Raw genomic sequence first — 17,981 nt, 5'->3', positions numbered from 1 at the left:
AACGCCCAAATGATAAGTCCGTTCCAGGTCCTGCTCGCTTTAAAAGCAGTGAATTGCACTGAACTGGCAGCGTGAAGCTGTTTTTCTCCAACAATGTGGTCAGCCAGAATGTAAACAACGACTCCCTGTCATTAAACCTGTATTTATCCTAAACACTGCCCAAACATAAAATTGGACACTCATTATAAATGGCTAAGACTACAACGCCTGTTTCAGGTGGAAAAACTGGTAAAAGACTGACTGAGCGACTCCACTCAGACCGTCACTTTCTGAGCTCTGGGCTGTTTAAGTGTATCCTCAAATCAAATGAGGTAATTGGGAGAAGAAGGAGCCCCCAGCAGCGGTGGGTGTAACACGACGCTTAAAGAGTTGCTATCATCACATGGCAGATGGAAATTTCCATTCAGTGTCCTTGCTTGTTAAATGGGAAGGGTCTGAAGCGCTCGTTTCCAGTAGTCCGCTTCCTCCTGCGCCGCTCTTACACAGTAGGTAAGACCCCGACATTTCCATTAACATCTGCTCTTTACTTTAAGTTTTTTTTTTTCCATCCTTCTTGTGATTAGCTGCCTAATCATTACCCTCCCTTTCTGATACTCTGGAAGCGGGCAGTTTGACTCGGAGGGCTTCCCCCCGCCTGGTAAGCAGTGTGGTGAGGTTTAATGACTAAAATTAGAACATGTAAGTCAAATCATAAATAATAATAATGACAGAGAGCTCACTTGTGCGCGGGTTTATTTGGGTTTGCATGCATGCTTATTCGTTTGTTTGTTTTTTGTTTGTTTTTATCGGGTTTCTTTCTACAGTAAAGCGTGTCTTTAGATAAGGAGCGTCTGTGTGCGGAGGCTTCCTGCAGGGTGGTGCCTGAAGTCAATAAACAGCGCCAAACGTGTCTTTATTTATAAGAGAAAATTGCGCTTTTTTCTTTCTTTTTTTTTTTTTTTTTTGGTGTGAGCATTTATTGTCTTAACAAAAGGGTTTCTCGAGCCACCAGTTGATCGCATGCAGCAAACGTGGATTTTGCGTGGAGCTTGTGTGTGTTTTGCATGCTTTTCCGCGTTCACTGAAACCGCAGGAAAAAAGCTACACAAAGGCGGCTAATAACGTTTCCAATTTTCATCTCGCTTTTTATTTAACATTTCCCTGCTTTTTTTCACTTTCCATAGTTTCTGTGACTCATAAAGTCTCTCTGTATATAATACAATTCCAGTAATGATTTTTGAAGCGGTGAGCAGCTGGAGAAGATGCTTAAAGAAAGAAAGGATCGTGGTTTATGTAACAGCGGAGCGAGGCACGCGGAGCGTGGCTTGAGGAAGCCCTCTGAGGACTAATAGATATGTTACGACTGCAATCACAAGCTCATACTGTCCCCATGCTTTGATGGAGATGCTTATATGGTTAATCTCAGTTTATTTTGACGAGATTTCATGTCCACGCTTTTTGTTTTTTTTTTCTTTTTCTTTGTCTGTCATGGTGTGCCCCTCAGTTACCACCTGGAAGATCATTTTTTTTGACTGTGGGCATCATAATAGATTACAGATTGTAAAGAGTGAGGTTTTTATAATGGGATGCTTTTCACTTTCCACTTTACTCTCTTGAGCGTCTTTTGGTTTGAAATTGGAGAACACTGGTCTTAGTGGCAGACAGCCAGGTGACAGCACAGGACTGAAAACAAAGACTTAGATTGAGCCTGGAGAATCTGCAGGCTTGGGCGTATTCAAGTGGTGACTTAAGGTTCTGTCACTGCCATTCTGGAAGCTAAAAATACCCAGTTGCTACTCAGTGACCGTACACTTTCAAACCAAGGCCTAGATTTTTCTTTTCAACCTACTTGCATAATAGAGGTCTGAGTATGACTCCACCTACATGGATATTTAAGTTTCTAGATGTGGGCGTGTTTTCTTTGAGGAATGTGGTGGTGGCAGTGGTACACACTCGTGTCATAAAGACTGTGTGGAGACATAATGGCTATCAGTTATTGAAGAGAAGTTATTACCTTGCTGCAGCTTTAATAATTACTACAGAGTAAATGTGTAACCTAAGTTTATAAGAAATTTGAAATGACCCATTGCCTCAATGGCAGTGGGTCATTCCAGCTCTTGAGCAGAAGTGCACTTTAATGAAGTTTGACAACTTCCTAAACTGTAACTTTTTTTAAAGAGTATGGTCAGAGTCAAAGGATTGTAGAAGCATAACATAAGCGTGTTTCCAGCTTGGAAAAGGTTTTGTGGATCACGTACCAACTGAGCAGTTTCCAACTATTTCACCAGCTGCACGCTGGTTAAACTAACCTCCATGTTTAATATCCGTGCAGTGCCTTTCAGTCTTACACCAGCTGACTGTAAAGGTCTCTGTGAAAGCAGCCATTACAGTTATTTTAACTGCTTTTCCAAGATAAAGGTGGGAAGGAAATTCCTGCACATGTTAGAGCTTGGAGCTCGTGAAGCCTTACTCCTCACTGACCCCATGGATACCTGAATGACACATGTAGGTCAGATCCTGCTGCGCAGCTGGGAGCTGAAATATTGCCTGCACTGGCTGATCTAACTTGGAGTATGAGCAAATGATCCACAAGCCAGATGCCGTGTCAGTTTCAAAGGAATGGATATCATACAAAGATGCATTGAGCCAGTGCCACAAAGCACTTAAGCAACTGGCAGTTTTCCAGAATGCTGTCGGCACATTCAATGCGAATGTGAAAAGGTAAATACACTGTATAATGTGTGAACTGAATGATTGCATAATTCACAAACCTGGGCTGTTCACTGAGGTAACCACCTGCCTGTATGCAGTAATCCAGCTTTTTTCTAATGTAAAACTTAGCAGAACCTTGGAAGGAATTTACCCCTTTTCTTTTTCTCGCCAACAGGGTGGTCAGGGGTCAGCTGCAGGGGTTCAGTGTCCTCTAAGCACTGTGGGATGTTTGCCAACACAACTGCTTGAGCACTTTAAAAACTCCTGTGGAGGGAATAAGGTGTGATTCCTGATTAGGTTTTTTTGTTTTGTTTTTTTGTAGTTTTAGGGGGCATTCCTCAGTTGACTGATTGTGGTACACCTGGGGTAAATGTCAAGGAGAAAACCACAAAAGGAAAAGAAGGCAAAGAGAGGGAGTGATAGAAACTCGTAAACTATTTTTTTCAGCTAGCAAGCATATCAGGTGTCAGTCACATAGCCCTGGAGACCTGTCGACCCATGTATTTCCCGACCGTTTGACAAGTGATTGCTGGAGTTTGCTAGCTTTCACCAGGTGAAACAGGTCATAAAAAGAGTACTGCTTCAAAAACCTCCTTAATTGTTATCCATAGTTGCACACGTCTTTGCAACGCAATTTCATGGTAGTGACAGTGCAACCACTTGCTAAGCATTCGCAGAATACACAGCAGGACAGGTGACTGCCAGCTCTCAAGGCCTGTGTGAATGGGGCAAGTGATATCACATTGACTGCTCTCAACCACTCGCAACTTGTTGGGGAATGTACATTTTCCCCTCATGATCAGTGGTTTCCTTGCAGTTAACAACCTGGCTATAGGCCTGTGTGACTGGGGGCTTAGCTAGGCTATCTGTCTCCCCATGCTTACTCTGCCTTCATATTTGTCCTGCAGACTTGAGAGTTTTAGAATATTCTCATCTAAAACCTCTGAAGAAAGGACAATATACAGACTTCCCAAGATACTTCTGCCTTTCCTAAAAATGTAGCATTTATAATTTACCCAGAGTAACTCTGAGTTTACCTAATGTTAGCAAGTCCCTGCAAAGGTAAACACGAGTTTCATGTAGGCAACACTGTGCATGAGAGAGGTAATATATTTAAATATTTTCTTCTTTTATCTGTCTGCCAGGAATCAGAACTATGAGTCAGTGCCTTAGCAAGAGATTAGTGCAGAGCACTTGATATGATTGTAGCTCTAAATATCCCACATAGCACCTCTGAATAATCAGAGAACACCGGGTTGATGGTTACTAAAATATTCTCCATTTTTCTTCTACAATTCCTTCCTTAGACCCAGTTAATGTAATTAAAGTGACCTGAATTCATGCTTGTGTAGTGTAAAGACTCTTTTTCTGTTTCTCCTAATTCAATATTGTATGCTTCAATTACACTTTATAAAGCTACTAGGGACAAAGGTGTCAGCTTTACATAAGCAGCCAGAGTAGTTCTGTGTTAAAGTGAACTTAAAATGCAGACTGTTATGTGGAAAGTTCTTACTATGGCGTGATGAAGATATCCAGAGTTCAAAATGGTGCCAACTAGAGAAACATGAAAAGAAGCAGGTTATTTTGTAAATGTGTTCTCCTACTGAGAGAACAGTCTGTCTCCTCTGTGCATCAGGTAGTGACGTCTTTATACAGGTGACCTAACAAAAGTTACTGGCTCCAAGCTCTCAAATTACACCCACGGGTTATTTTTCATGGTGGAAAAGACCACAGATGGAACTGGTTTTAGTCTTTTAGCTTAATTTTAATCAAACTGAAACTGAAGACACCGAGAACTGAGCCTTTGACGTAACAGGAAACAAAAACCCTTCTCTGGCCCATTAGCCCCTTCTGAAGTCATCATCCACACCTCCAGCTAGAGTCAAGGGTGAAACCTTGAGCTTGTGAAGAATTACACATTGTTACAAAACAAAATGCTGTCGTCACTATTAGCAGACATGAGCTGGCAAATCAATATTAACTGATAAGATGGACAGAGAGAGAAAGTCTCCAGGGTTCACAAACAGGTTTGGACACACCAGGTTTATTCCAAAAGGTCAATATGGTGTTTACTTTAGGTCTAAGGTCAAAGGTTTTTGTCAATATGGGCTTTTTTTTTGGTTGTTTTTTGTGTGTTACTTGTTTGATATTCGTCATAGAAATCTCCATCTTTATGTAACAGTTTCTTTTGAATAAATGAAACGATTCATTCCTTCACTTCCGACACTGCTGTCGCCTAACAGTGGACGCAAACTGGTATCTTAAATGTCACAGGCAATAAGGGCCGTTCCATATTATGTTAGAAATAGGTCACACCATGTGCGGTTTGGCTACGTCAAAAAGTGTTTGCAGTTGTTTTCAGTGGCCACATACGTCACAGTGATCGCATGAAATGACAGAGGTGCGTTCAAACCCCGTCTTCTTCTTTACCTTCACACATCTAGCCCGTCGCTGTGAAACGATAACGGGAAATGAACAGAAAATGTTGGAAAACAGTTGAGAGGAATTATCTAACCAGCTAACCTAGCACTTTGGATGTAGTATAAAGTTGCCCTTATTCAGGAGAGTCGTTGTATGTGATTATTTGTTCCAGACTAGAGGGAATACCTCAGGACTGAGGTTGAAAAAATAGTTACCAGCCACCACACCTTTTCTGGGAACACTCAGTCCTCTGTGCTTACTTTACCCTACAGAAGCAGAACATTAAAAATCAAACTTCTCTATGGAACATCAAAATCAAGAAATAGATTCCTAACCCTTCCATATGGTAGCAGTTTCAAACTAGATATGAATAGCATGAACGCAGCCTTCCAGGATAGTCTGTTCATATGCTCTCAACATGTGAAAACGTGATATTCGATTCCAGCGCAACAGCAAGGGAAATTTACAGAAGGGAGGAGGGAGTTGTCGTCCACATGTCACACATGATGATTCGTCCCAAGTGCAAACAATGACAAACTGGATGATCTGAAGGAGCATGCGTGCCTCTGTCACACTCTCTCATATGTTGTTATAGTTCTTGCTGCAGGGACACAAGTGAATGTTAAGCCATCCACAGATGACACGCCTCACCAGTAGCTATGGTTAGGCTGTCATAATTCTTTGCAGATTCAGAACGCTTTGATTTCTGTCACTGTTCTTAGGCAGCAGAGGCAGATGGACTTCACTGGTTTAATGGACAGTTTGGTATTTTTTGCGCTCATGAAAAAGAACTTTTAGCTCCGTGAGCTTCAGCTGTCCTTATCTGTTATCAGTACATATTCAGACTGTTTACAAAACGAGTTGCAATCATAGCAAGATCTCTCGTTGGGGATTCCAGTCTTGGCTGTATGGCTCTTCACAGATAAGACTTTAGAGATAACACTTTATTGTTCATCCATCTATCATAGGATTTCATGTTTTGGCAATTGTGAAATGACTGGAAAGTGTAAGCAAACCTAAGGTTAGCAAAACTGTTTTGTGCTTTAAAAGTTTCACGAGTTTTAGAAAGCAGGGATTGTCCGAGGTAGTAACACTGTTCTTCTAGGTCTTGGTGATATTTCTGGTTGGAATGTGGCGTTTGTTCATCGGGTGTCATCGTGTTACTTAGCAACCTCCGACCAATAGGTTAAAATGGCTAGTTTCTAGCATTTATGAATAGTAACACCTTATAAAAGTGTCATATGATACTGATTTTATAACAGTAACATCTAATTTAACAAATATTGAGTATACTCATTTTTGACATCTCCAAAGTGTGCCATATTAGTCCAGTGTTAGTATTAGTATTACATCATTTCACAGGGTAACTTAGTAAGTCAAGTTAACTGTACTTAGGAACCATATCAAAAGGTTGTCAGATAACTGTATGCATGTATTTTAGGCTACGTGATCTAATCCAGCTTTCAAAGTCACCTTTGTTTCAGCATTTTATGCATTTTTGTCTGGTGCATGTTGCTTATGTGCAGGTAAACCATAATTAAATGATAACTTAATGAAAATTAAGGTATGAAAATCTCCTTTCCTACATGGATGTTTATTTGATTGAGCAAAATCTTGCATTCTAATTTTTTATTATGCACTCAATGGAGGTGGTCAGTGTCTGACTGAGTGTAGTAGTTGAGCATTGATGCATGCATGCAGGTAAATAGAGTTTGCTGCATGTAAACATACAATGAGGCCCATATTTATGTCGATTTCTATAAACTATGTCTACCACCCTGTGGCCCTGTGACAGACTGGCGATCTGTCCAGGGTGTACCCTGCCTCTCGCCTCTCTATGACACCATACAGTTTGTTATTTAATCTGTTACCCAGAATATTGCTTTACCTTCACCTAGTGGCAGGGTACCCAATTGCTTCTTAACAGGAAGTTTTGTGGCCGGTTGTAGCACAATTTTTAAAGCAAAGTGCATCATAAGAAGAACAGTTTGATTCTTAGTGACTCATTCTGTTGACCTGCAAACAACTAGCGGCCATTTCTGCTGACTGATAACTTTTTGTTCATTTTAATTGTTTAAAGCCCAAGAGAGGCTGGCAGGCTACTGGTGTCAGGTATGAACCAGCTGGTTCAACTTCTCCTTAACAGCTACCGTTGTACATCCAAACTGCCTCATTAAATTGAATTTGTGGTTTCAGGTGGAGGAATGTGGTTGCAATTTGCAGCTACTGTGACGTGTGTGACTTCTTTTTGACGTAAGCACGCCAGAACAACTTTGCACTAACTTTTAGAATGTTTACAAAAAAATGTTGAAAGTAACTTTAGTCATTTGAATTAAGCTTATATTTTTAATGTATGTGTTATTGAATATTTTTGAGATTATCTTGAAGGGATCTCCACAAATATAATTGCTAAGTATCATATGATGTACATAGCACTTACTTAGAAACACGTGCTGACAGAGGACAACTAATGATTTACTTGCAAGTTGTTTGGTATTTGCACCCAGTCACATCGAGTTGAGAGGTTTGGGCTTCACTAACAATAAAGATATACAGAGAAGTTAAAGTTGATGGTGCCAACGATGTTTTGGTCAAAATGGGAGGTTAATAAACCCTCGATCCATGATGGAAACGTCCCTCGTGGCCTCTTGTCAGCCACCTGATTTCAACATACTTTGTTATTCTCCCGCTACAGACATGCAGTTAAAGCGGGAGAGTAACAACGTGTACTCTCTAATCTGGAAGAACCACATGATTACCTCAGCTCTTATTTAGGCAATTACTTTAGCAAACTTTAAGAATAGCCAGAGTGTGGTGGCAAACACCAGCAGTAGGTGGGATCTGCCAGTTAAATGACAAAGTGTTCCCAAAACATTGACTGGGGACATGCTAATGGCTCAAAATGTGGGTAGAGATATCAGCGTGAGCAATGATCAACCTTTACTGAACCCAGTGAGAAGAGAACTGAGAACATGAACTCTTACACCCTGTTCTGTACAAACCTATCAGTAAATAAGTGAAGTTTCAATTCCAGGATTGAAACTTATTATTATTACTCAAAAAAAACACCTAAAAGAAAGAAGAATCGGAAGATTCAAAAAAGGATAAATATCTGTATTTGTAGATGCTTGTAGCAACTTTGCAATATTTTCAGCCACATATTTCTTACTAAAAACCTTCATTTTAAATGAGCAAAGTTGGTGGACTGGTCCTTTGGGTTTATGTTTTTTTAGTTGTAGGCTGGAACTGAGGCAGATACAGATCATTGAATGGATTGGCTGAAGCCAGCACGTGTCTTTGCCTCCAACGGATACTTCAAGTCTTTGTTTTGTTTGCAGTGCTAATCATGTGACCTCAAACTCTGACCTCAGACACTTTGGTTGGTAGTTGCTTTTCAGCTCGGCTCAGAAGTTTCTTTCCCAACCCCCGAATCTGTGTCTTTGGGGGTTGATGCTTAGTCACAGGTGATTAGCCGAGCATGTGTGTGAAGACACCCCCCCCCCCCCCCCCCACACACACACACACACACACACACACAGTTTAGCTTTCACAGAAATTGTCTCTCCTGTGCATTTTTCTGCTTCATCATTTTTCTTCTTTGTGTCAAACTTTTGGGATGAATTTGATTTTACTTGCATTTAAAGTGAGATTATTATTACTGCTTTCTTGCTCTGGTACATTTTGAAGTTTCTCACATGATCTCACACACACATTGCTCAAGATTTGTCAGGTTGTGCTCGCCTTGCTAACTACTAGACGAGTGGTAGTGAAACGTGAAAAAGTGCAACAGAGATGGTAAAAAGTTGAGACGATAAGAGATAAAGTTGTGCAGAGCTGCAGGTGACATATTTCAAAAGCAAACTGTCCCCGTTTCCCATTTTAGGTTATACTTTTCACAGTTTCACTACAAACTGGACAGCAGCTAGTCCTTATTTGCAGCCAAGTATGTGGACTAATAATGGCTCGTGTGGGCTCAAGTAAATTTTCTGATTTTATTTAAACATTAAAACACAGTAAAGTATCGTATAAACGAAGACTTTGTAGCAGTTCAGCATTTGGAGTCTATATTTAAAACATATCTTTTCATGTTCAGCATTTACAAGCTCAGTGCCCGATGTTCTGAGGAAGAAAATAGTGTCTTTTTACCTTAAGTGATCTGTACATGTGTGTGTTTTCTTCTATTTGAACTGCATTACAAAGTAAAAAAAAACCCATCTCTGACACAAACATGACCTTGGGCACGCCGACATCCAGACAGTGAGCCATCTGATTGGTCAGCCTGTGGCACGGCCTACTACTGAAAACACTGACAGTCGCCTACAGTATGTCTGTGTCTGGGCATCTGTGTGCCTGCATGTGCAAGCAATTTTGTGTGTGTGTGTGTGTGTGTGTGTGTGTGTGTGTGTGTGTGTGTGTGTGTGTGTGTGTGTGTGTGTGTGTGTGTGTGTGTCAGAGACCAGTCCAGACAGCAGTTTTCTGTGACCTAAATCATACAGACCACCTGTGTTTGATCTGTATGATTTAGGTCCATTTATAAGTGGTCATGTGTCCTGTCATGTGGTCGTGTCTTGAAGCTGCTGAGGGTATTTAGGAGTTGGTGCACGCTGGTATCTTCAGTCCGATGCCGATGATCAAACTGGCCACGTTACAGTGTAGCTCTATCCGTCCTTCAGTGAGTGTATATAGTTTATTCTCCGTGTGCTCTCCTCGATTATATTTGTTGAGTCAGATGTGTATATACATGTATGCATACCAAGTGGGTGGTGTTGGTGGAGATTGGGAGTGAGCTATCAGGGTTACGACCCCGCTTATGACTGATCAAAAAAGGAGGAGTCTGAGCAAACTGCGCATCCTGATTGGCTGACAGAGGCCCTCCTTCCTCTCTTTTAAAAGCTTCCTGTCTTACCTGAGTCACAAAAGGGCCAGAGCACCTCACCCATCCACTCGTCTCTCTTCTGTCTGTTTTTCTTCAAATCTATTCATTCAAAAAGGGAGGACAAACAAGGAACCTTCCTAGAACCGCTTTAAGAAACCTTTCAGTAAGTGAGCTTGTTTGTTTAGGGAGATTTTTTTTCTTGAAAAAGTGAGCCATGCCATGCACAGCAGGTAGGACCTCTGTTGTGCAAATGTTGAGTGGGGGGTAAAACAGAAACACGTGTAATGTTTGCTTTCAAGGAATTTTCTGTGTAACACGTAGCAGTTTAAAGCATTGACTTCACTCACTTAGCTATAAAGGGGTGTGTTTGCTCGTGCCAAGACTTGTAGACCATGGCTGATGCAACAGCTTGTGTGTACACTGAAGGCGAATGGTTTCAGACTAAATAGGTAAAGGGCTCTCATTCTAAATTTACAAATTACTGTATTTTTTTAAGCCTGGCTTCTTTTCCTTTTTTGCCAAACACTTTAGATAAGACCAATATCTTATCTTAACATGACTGCATACAGTCTATATCACTATAGCAGACATTCTATATATGAGAAGAAACTTAAAATGACTGCTGCTGTGTGATTTGCCTTGAAACATGTTGAAAGAACCAAGTCAAAATCTTTAAATGCATATTGTATGAACTGTGTGTTGTCTCTGGAGTCTTTAAAAATGTTTTGGCCTCAGGAGTGAGATAGCTGGGTCGGGTTTGGAAAAGAAATGAACAAATTCCAGCAACCTATAAAGATTAATTTTACCGATGGTGGGAAGTACTTAATGTGGGTTTCTATAAGTAATGGTTGTATCAACACATCATTTTAACCCAGCTTGACAGGTTAATCCTCTTGGCTGCAGAGAGCGAACCCCAGTCTCCATTTCCCTCTAACAGCACGGCAGACAAGGACTTTGAGAGATTAGGTGTAGCGGCGTGTGTGATGTGGCTTTTAACGATGACACAGCCACCTAATCTCTGTTGGCTCAAAACTATTATGGCTTTACTTCACAGAAAGTACAACAACCTGTCAGTAACAATAAGTTTTTGTGAAAGAAGGTCTCAACTGCATCGGCCAGGACATTGAACACCCCTGGTAGTGTATCTAAAAGAGCTCAAGTTTTGACTGCAAACGCTTGTTTACACTTTGAAGTGGCTCAACCGCTTCCCTCTTTAAAAGCTGTTGCTTAAGTTGCAGGTCTTTGTATTTCTATCAGCTGTCCTTAAGACTGACCACTTGCGGATGGATGGTAGCTCAACTATGTTTTTACTGCTCCACTTGATCATCACCAGGTGGTTGTGGGAAGGTTTTTGTTCATCGTTGATGTTACAGTTGTTGTCGTATTGTGGCATTATCAGAAATTTGCATGAAAAACCCAATGATTGGTTTAAAACATAAGACCTTTTTAAACAGAGAGAAACACTGTTTGATTCAGTGCAAAGAAGCAAAGCTATCATTATGCATAAAGGTAATCAAGGTAGAATAAAGACCTGTCCATATCTAGTTAGTCATTACAGGAAGTGTTTGTGAACTAAAAATCACGAATGTGGGATACTGTTTGTCCGTGATTTAAACAGCCCAGTGCTGCTCCCAACAAAGGGAAAACCAATTCTGCAGGGGAGACCTACCTCGGCACTTGTGCAGGTGAAGCCAAAGGGAAGATATGCTTCACCATATTTTCTAGTCTTTGGCTTAGAATGAAGTTGGTTTGGAAACACATTCAGCGATGCTTCATCTCCTGCTTTGCGTTTCTGTAGGCGCCCGTGCTAGCAGTGTCCAAGCGTTTTGTTTTTTTCCCCCCTTTTCATCCCGTGCCCCCCCTGCCATGGCTCTGCGCCCCCCCTAGGGGGCGGGCCCCATACTTTGGGAAGGTCTGCATTAGTGTATGTTAAGTTCATGGCAGAAGAAAGAGCTGTGTGAATAGGTAAATGTGGTTTGCCGAGCTGTTCCTTTAACTTTACATTAACATATTTGTTCTTCTCAATGCATTACACCACATCATTACTGCTGCGAGTGCCGTGAAACAAAAGAGGATGTCAGAAGTGTCCTTTCTCATGGGTTCATCGGTGTCACGGCTCTGGCTGGTCCTGTACACGTTGCATTAGTTTTTCATTAGTGAGTCGCCCTTAGGCTCTTTTCTTCCAACTCAGTCAAAGAGCTCTTTGTGTGAGGGGGGAAACAGCACTGTAAATCACGTTGCTGCTATTTTCGTTTATAATCACGTTGTCTTCTTTCAGTGTGTTGAGCTCCTTCTTACATAACTTAAACACTACAGAAATTGAAGGCGGTGCCCCTAAGTGGAGTGTCATTTCTTTTCTTTGATGTTAAGGGTTAAGTTGTGTAAACCAGCTCATGCATTATCAAGGGCGCAGCTGATGGTGGTCCGACGACCCCACGGACATGCTATATCCATGACCTAGTTTCACGTCACTGGAGCTGACTCGACTCCGCTCAACAGTCATTATGTACGTCAGCACTTGGTTGTGATATCTTCCTAAAGAGACAAGAGATACAAATAACTTTAGTCATTAACACAACTAATTGAGCCTGTGTGAAATGTAAAAGGCAATAAAATTAACACAAAGTCACCCTTCCTGGTACAGGTGAAGCTGCGTAACAAGTGCCAAGGCACATATAATCTCTTAGGAAGCCCCTCAGTTCCAGGAAATGGTTTCCAGAGTAGAGGGCTCCATTTTTACCTTAAAGGATTTTTTTATTCTTGTGGGAGTGGTCTTCCCCCGGGGCTTTCTACAAGAAACCCTTTCTGCCATAAAGTACTTGGATAGTTAAAGGTTAAACATCATGGTTAACCATGTTTAAGTTGAAGTTTGCCTTCAGGGCTTTCTGCCAAAAAGGCTTTCTGTGTGCCTTCCTCATCATGGCCAAAAACCTGATAAGGGCAGATACTAAAACCACTGACAGCCCCTGTAATCAGTTATTCCAGTTCTTGGAACAGTTTAAGACCAGCAAAAAAAGGAAAGCAACATATAAACAGACAAAAAGCCAATTCTGTTACTGAAACTTTGTCTTGTTTTTCCTTTATTGTTTCAGGACTTTTCTCAACGGTAACAAGATATAGCTGAGGTGATTGACAAGGTTCTTGTATCCTGTGCCAGTGAAGTCTAAACCCTGAAAATCCTAGAAAGGTACATTTCTCTGCCTCTGGTCCTGCTCTCTGTACCACTATGCCGGGAATTGTGGAACGCATGGAACTGAGGAAAGTCTCCACAGTGGCTGACGACGACAGCCTTGATGAACAACTCACAGAGCCCACCGACTGTGAGAAGGCCACCATGAGCAGGTCAGTGACTGTGATGTCTTTCTTAATATCAGTAGACTAGAGAAGGCTGGATTTTTGTGGGCAAGCCTCTGGTTATGGCAATCTAATCACAAGCGGATCTTTGAACTCCTGCTTTACCATGATTGGGTATAAATTGGTGTGCATTGGTGCGTCAGAATAAATGACAGAAGTTGTAAATTGGTGTCAAATAATCAGCGTAGACAGCTTCTTCTCTGCTCGTTGCACAGAAAGGTGATTAAATCATAAATCGTAACACGGTAATGTTTTCAATGAATGACTCTCTGTGTTTGCATCACTTCAGGACACCTGCTTGGGATGTTTGATCTGTTTCTAAGAATAAATTGCATATGTTTTAGTCTGAAGCAGCACAGTGAATCTTTTTACACATAGCTTCCATATATAGTTGAGACGTGGACACACAAATGACCTCAGACAAGTGGCATAACCAGTTCAGCTTCTTTTCTGTTGCTTGTACTGGCACTTGCATATAGACATAAAGATTACATCTGTTAGCAGTTTGCTAAAAAAAAAAGAAAAGCTAAACATAGCACAGAAAGTTGATATACATTTGAACTGAACCACTGTGTTTGTGTCCTAATGCATATCTTTTTCAATCCTATCAGTCAGTATAATGTGGATGATAATGACGATGGAGAAAGCAATGTGTTCCTGACAAATGGGATACCAAAGAGGCAGAAGTATGATAATAAATACTCTATATTACTAACACATGTCTATGGGAAGCTGGATTTTCAATCTCTCTGACAAATCTTTCACCAACAGCACCAAAGCCTTTGGTTTGCTGCACATTGACAGTGTAAACTTAAAGCTAACACTAATGAAATAAATAAAAGTCTTTGTCTGGTGAAGGTTGGTGTGTTTGAGGACAACCGCTTGACAAAAGCTATAGACTCTACTTTATTTTCTTTTGCTTGCACTTAAGACTTGCAGTTAAACATAAACACTACAACAGCTATTGGCAGCTGGTTACAAAAAAGATGTGCCACAGTTGACGTATATTTGAACTGAACCATTAGCTACATTTGCATGTCCCAACGTATAACTTTCAATTCAATTCAATTTTATAGAAGACCCTACAATAATACATACAAACATTCTGTTGCTTTCTCTATTCTGCCAGTGAATATAACATGGATGATATGTTCCTTCCAAATGAGATACGAAGGAGGAAAAAGTATGATAATAAATAGTTTTTCCTTCTACTGGTGAATCTTTCACCACCAGCAGTACCAGGCTTTGGTTTGCTTGCACATAGCATCCACTAAGACTAGCAGACTTGGCAAACACTAATGAGTCATAGAATAAATATAAACATATTTTATTACTCATTTTAGGTTGGTTTATACAGATTATTACAGATTCTTGTCCATTCTTTTCTTTCTGGGCATAGGTTGGTGTCCAACTTCTTTTCTGTTGCTTCCACTGACACTTGCATTTTAACATAAAGACTACAGCTGATGGCAAGTGGTTAAAAGCAAATTGTGGGGCAGAAAGTTGATTCATATGTGACATTAACCATTAGCTGTGTTTGCATGTGCTAATATATATCTTTCTCAATCCTCACAGTCAATTTATGGATGATAATGAAGACGGAGAAGGACAAAGGTGATAATAAGAACTTTATAAAACTAGCACAGGACTATGTGTCTGACAAATCTTTTACAGAAGGTTCAGATTCATGACAAATAACCAACATAGATAGTCCAGTACCTTTTCTGCTCCCTGCACTTGTGCTTGCACTTGCGAAGTTACTCCTCATTTGGCATGTCTATCTTTTGGCTTTAAAGCGGCAAGATTAATTGCATGTAAATAATGTGTTTATCAGGGTGAGGCACACTGGTGGTTATTGAATTGGGAAGGTGTTTCAGTCCAGCTAGCTACTTTCTGCTGCTCCCTTGCCACAGCGGGTAGCTAGTTTTTTTAAAAAAAAACTGAGTTGTTAGAGTTGATGCGTTTTTAAGAACAAATGAAGAAAGGCATAGGTGTAAAGAGGTGCAGTTACAATTTTTACGTTTACATTTAAAACCCTGACACACACAAATGTCGTCAGATAACCAGCATAACCAGTCCAGCTTCTTTTCTGTTGCTTGCATTTACACTCGCACTTAAACGTAAAGACTACGGCTACAGATTTAGGTAGTTAACAGTAAATTGTAGCACATAAAGTTGATACAGAGACTGCATGTGCTAATGTATATCTTTTTCACAGTCAGTTTATGGATGACCATAGTCCTGGATGGAGGACTATGTGTTGGTAGATTGTTTTTCTTGTGTCTAACAAATCTTTTATAAGTGGCACCAATGTCTTTTTGTTTCCTGCACATTGTCAAGTCAAGGTACACTGAATGCTAACACTAATAATTTGCAAAAGAAAATCTACATATTTCATCACTCATTTGAACTTGGTTCTACTTCAGAGGAAGTCTCTGGGTTGAGAGCAGTGTAGATCGGTATAACCATATAAACAGTTGAGCATCTTATTGCTTGCACTCACGCTTGCACTTACGCACAAAGACTGCATTTGATGACAGGCGGTTACATCATAAAATATAGCACTGAAAGTTGATACACATTTGAAGTGAACCTCTCACTGTGTTTGTCCTAACGTGTATCTTTCTCAATGTTGACAGCCAATTTAATGGGGATGATAATGACGATGGAGAGAGCCACAGGTTTCTGTCAAACGGTATACCAAAGAAGAAGACATATGAAGAAGAATATGTAAGGATTTAGTCACATCAACTATGTATCTCCTTTTGACTCCCAATATAATCTGTTATATTATTTTTATATTTGGTTTTACTCACCATATAATGCATATGCACATGTCAACAATTCATCATCCTGTCTTCATAATTCAAGTAAATGAAAAGTATTAATTATACACACAGACGCACTTACTGTTCTACATCAATTTTTCATGTGTTCAGTTCACTGCTCATTATTTTAAATTAGACCACATGGCAGACCACAGTCTCTAAGTTGTTAGCAGTTATGAGATGCTGTAGGAGAGTGAGGTCAAAACCATAAGAATAGTGCAGAAGAACTGCAGCTTGTCTCCTAAAGCTTCTATCTGTCTGTAGGTGGCTTACTATGCCAAATGTTTAGCTCTTTCTTTTTCTAAAACAGGGCGCATATGATGCTAACATTAATGATTCATGTAGTAAATATCAATAGTTCATCACTCAACTGAAGGTAGTTTTACCTTAAAAAGCTCTTGTCTTTTCTTTTGACTTTGGGCAGCATCCTGGCCACGCCTCATTCGGCATGTCCGTCTTCAACTTGAGCAACGCCATTATGGGCAGCGGCATCCTGGGCCTGTCCTTTGCCATGGCAAACACTGGCATCATTCTCTTTACGTAAGTATGTTTGGACTAGCGGATATATAGTGCATTGTGTTACATGTTTGATAGAGATTAGGTGTTAATTTGGTTATAAATGCCAAAAACAATGATTGCTCCACAGGATATACTTTGAAAGATTATTCAATTTCAGTTCAACTTACTTATCAAATTACAAAATGACAACAACAATAACCTCAATGCACTTTATATTGTAAGGTAAAGACCCTAAAATAAAGCAGAGAAACCCCCAACAATCAGACCACCTCCTATGTGCAAGACCCTGGCAACAGTGGAAAGTAAAAACTCCCTTTTAACAGAAAGAAACCTTCGGCAGAACCAGTCTCAGAGAGGGGCAACCATGTGCCACGACCAGTTTAGATCGAGGGGAGGGAGACAGCACAAAATACATGGATTAATAATAACTAATGCAATTATAAGCTGAAGCTTGTTAGAGCTCCCTGTCAGTGTCACCCCTCCTTACAGTCCTGAAAAGAGACCTAAAATAAACACCGGTTAGCATTGCATTGTTCTCCACAGATTAATTCATGTCTTCTTAGAATTTATTGTAGTGGAGTTTAAGATGACAGAATTATGGGTTGGGCAGGAAAGACAAAGATTTTCTGCTGCGTCACTAGGTGGAGTGTTTAGTGTGTGTACTAACTAACTTATACCAAATGATGGCAGAAAGTTCTTTTCACTTTTTGTTAGAAAAGGTGACAATCGCGTGTTACCACAACAACCATGACAATTCAGCATTTTGGAATCTTTTGTATGGTATAATAGTGTGATAATTATGGTACAGCTAAGGCTGAAGGGAATGTCACTAATTTGTTTGGAAATCAGAGTGTCTGATTATTAATTGTTGCACTGACAAAGTAAAAATGATTTTTATGACTCTTTTAGATATAGACTGTGGTCACGTACCACTCGGATTAGGGGGCACCTGTTCCCCACGGGGACATCTGAGCTTCAGTGGTCAGTTCCCTCACCAATCTGGTCCCATGCATATGCATTATTGGACTGTGGATGACTTCCATTATCCAACACCCCCTAAATGCCCCCGGTGTACCCACCGCAACTCCCTCTGTCATCCACTGTCCACGCACATGGCTGCAGTCCAGAGCCTAAAAATGAGAACTAGCTGGGGGTGTGAAATAACTACAGGAAGCTGTACAACTTTGTCCCTCTTCCGTCATAATCTCACTGCTGACACACAGTATGGTATTTGAAGAATGCAGCAATGGATGTATTTGTAGCATTTACGTGACACAGACATTAGTCATGCT

The 17,981-nt window shown here is 40.5% G+C and overlaps 1 protein-coding gene across 6 annotated transcripts in view; it reads left to right on the top strand.

The window, feature by feature from the left end:
- The first annotated feature begins 343 nt into the window (after positions 1–343).
- Positions 344–17,981, top strand: part of slc38a4 (solute carrier family 38 member 4) — a 31,640-nt gene continuing 14,002 nt past the window's right edge. Inside the window, exons 1-7 of one of the 6 annotated variants that reach the window (XM_085251114.1) lie at positions 423–489; positions 603–637; positions 13,081–13,330; positions 13,954–14,028; positions 14,918–14,956; positions 15,982–16,072; positions 16,595–16,710. In XM_085251114.1, the coding sequence (XP_085107240.1) occupies positions 13,215–13,330; positions 13,954–14,028; positions 14,918–14,956; positions 15,982–16,072; positions 16,595–16,710 (437 nt within the window). In that variant the 5' untranslated portion in view covers positions 423–489; positions 603–637; positions 13,081–13,214. Of the gene's footprint in view, positions 490–602; positions 638–10,033; positions 10,152–13,080; positions 13,331–13,953; positions 14,029–14,917; positions 14,957–15,981; positions 16,073–16,594; positions 16,711–17,981 lie in introns of those variants that run through there. The other 5 variants (XM_085251113.1, XM_085251111.1, XM_085251116.1 and 2 more) reach the window with 5 other exon arrangements.

This window comes from Mchenga conophoros, linkage group LG17, assembly GCF_057382185.1.
Source record: "Mchenga conophoros isolate Kocher_MC1m ecotype Shallow Benthic linkage group LG17, M_conophoros_male_GT1.1, whole genome shotgun sequence".
In the NCBI taxonomy this organism is placed as follows: Eukaryota; Metazoa; Chordata; class Actinopteri; order Cichliformes; family Cichlidae; genus Mchenga; species Mchenga conophoros.
Note: the sequence above shows the minus strand (reverse complement) of the source record. Positions and strands in the feature narration are given on the sequence as shown.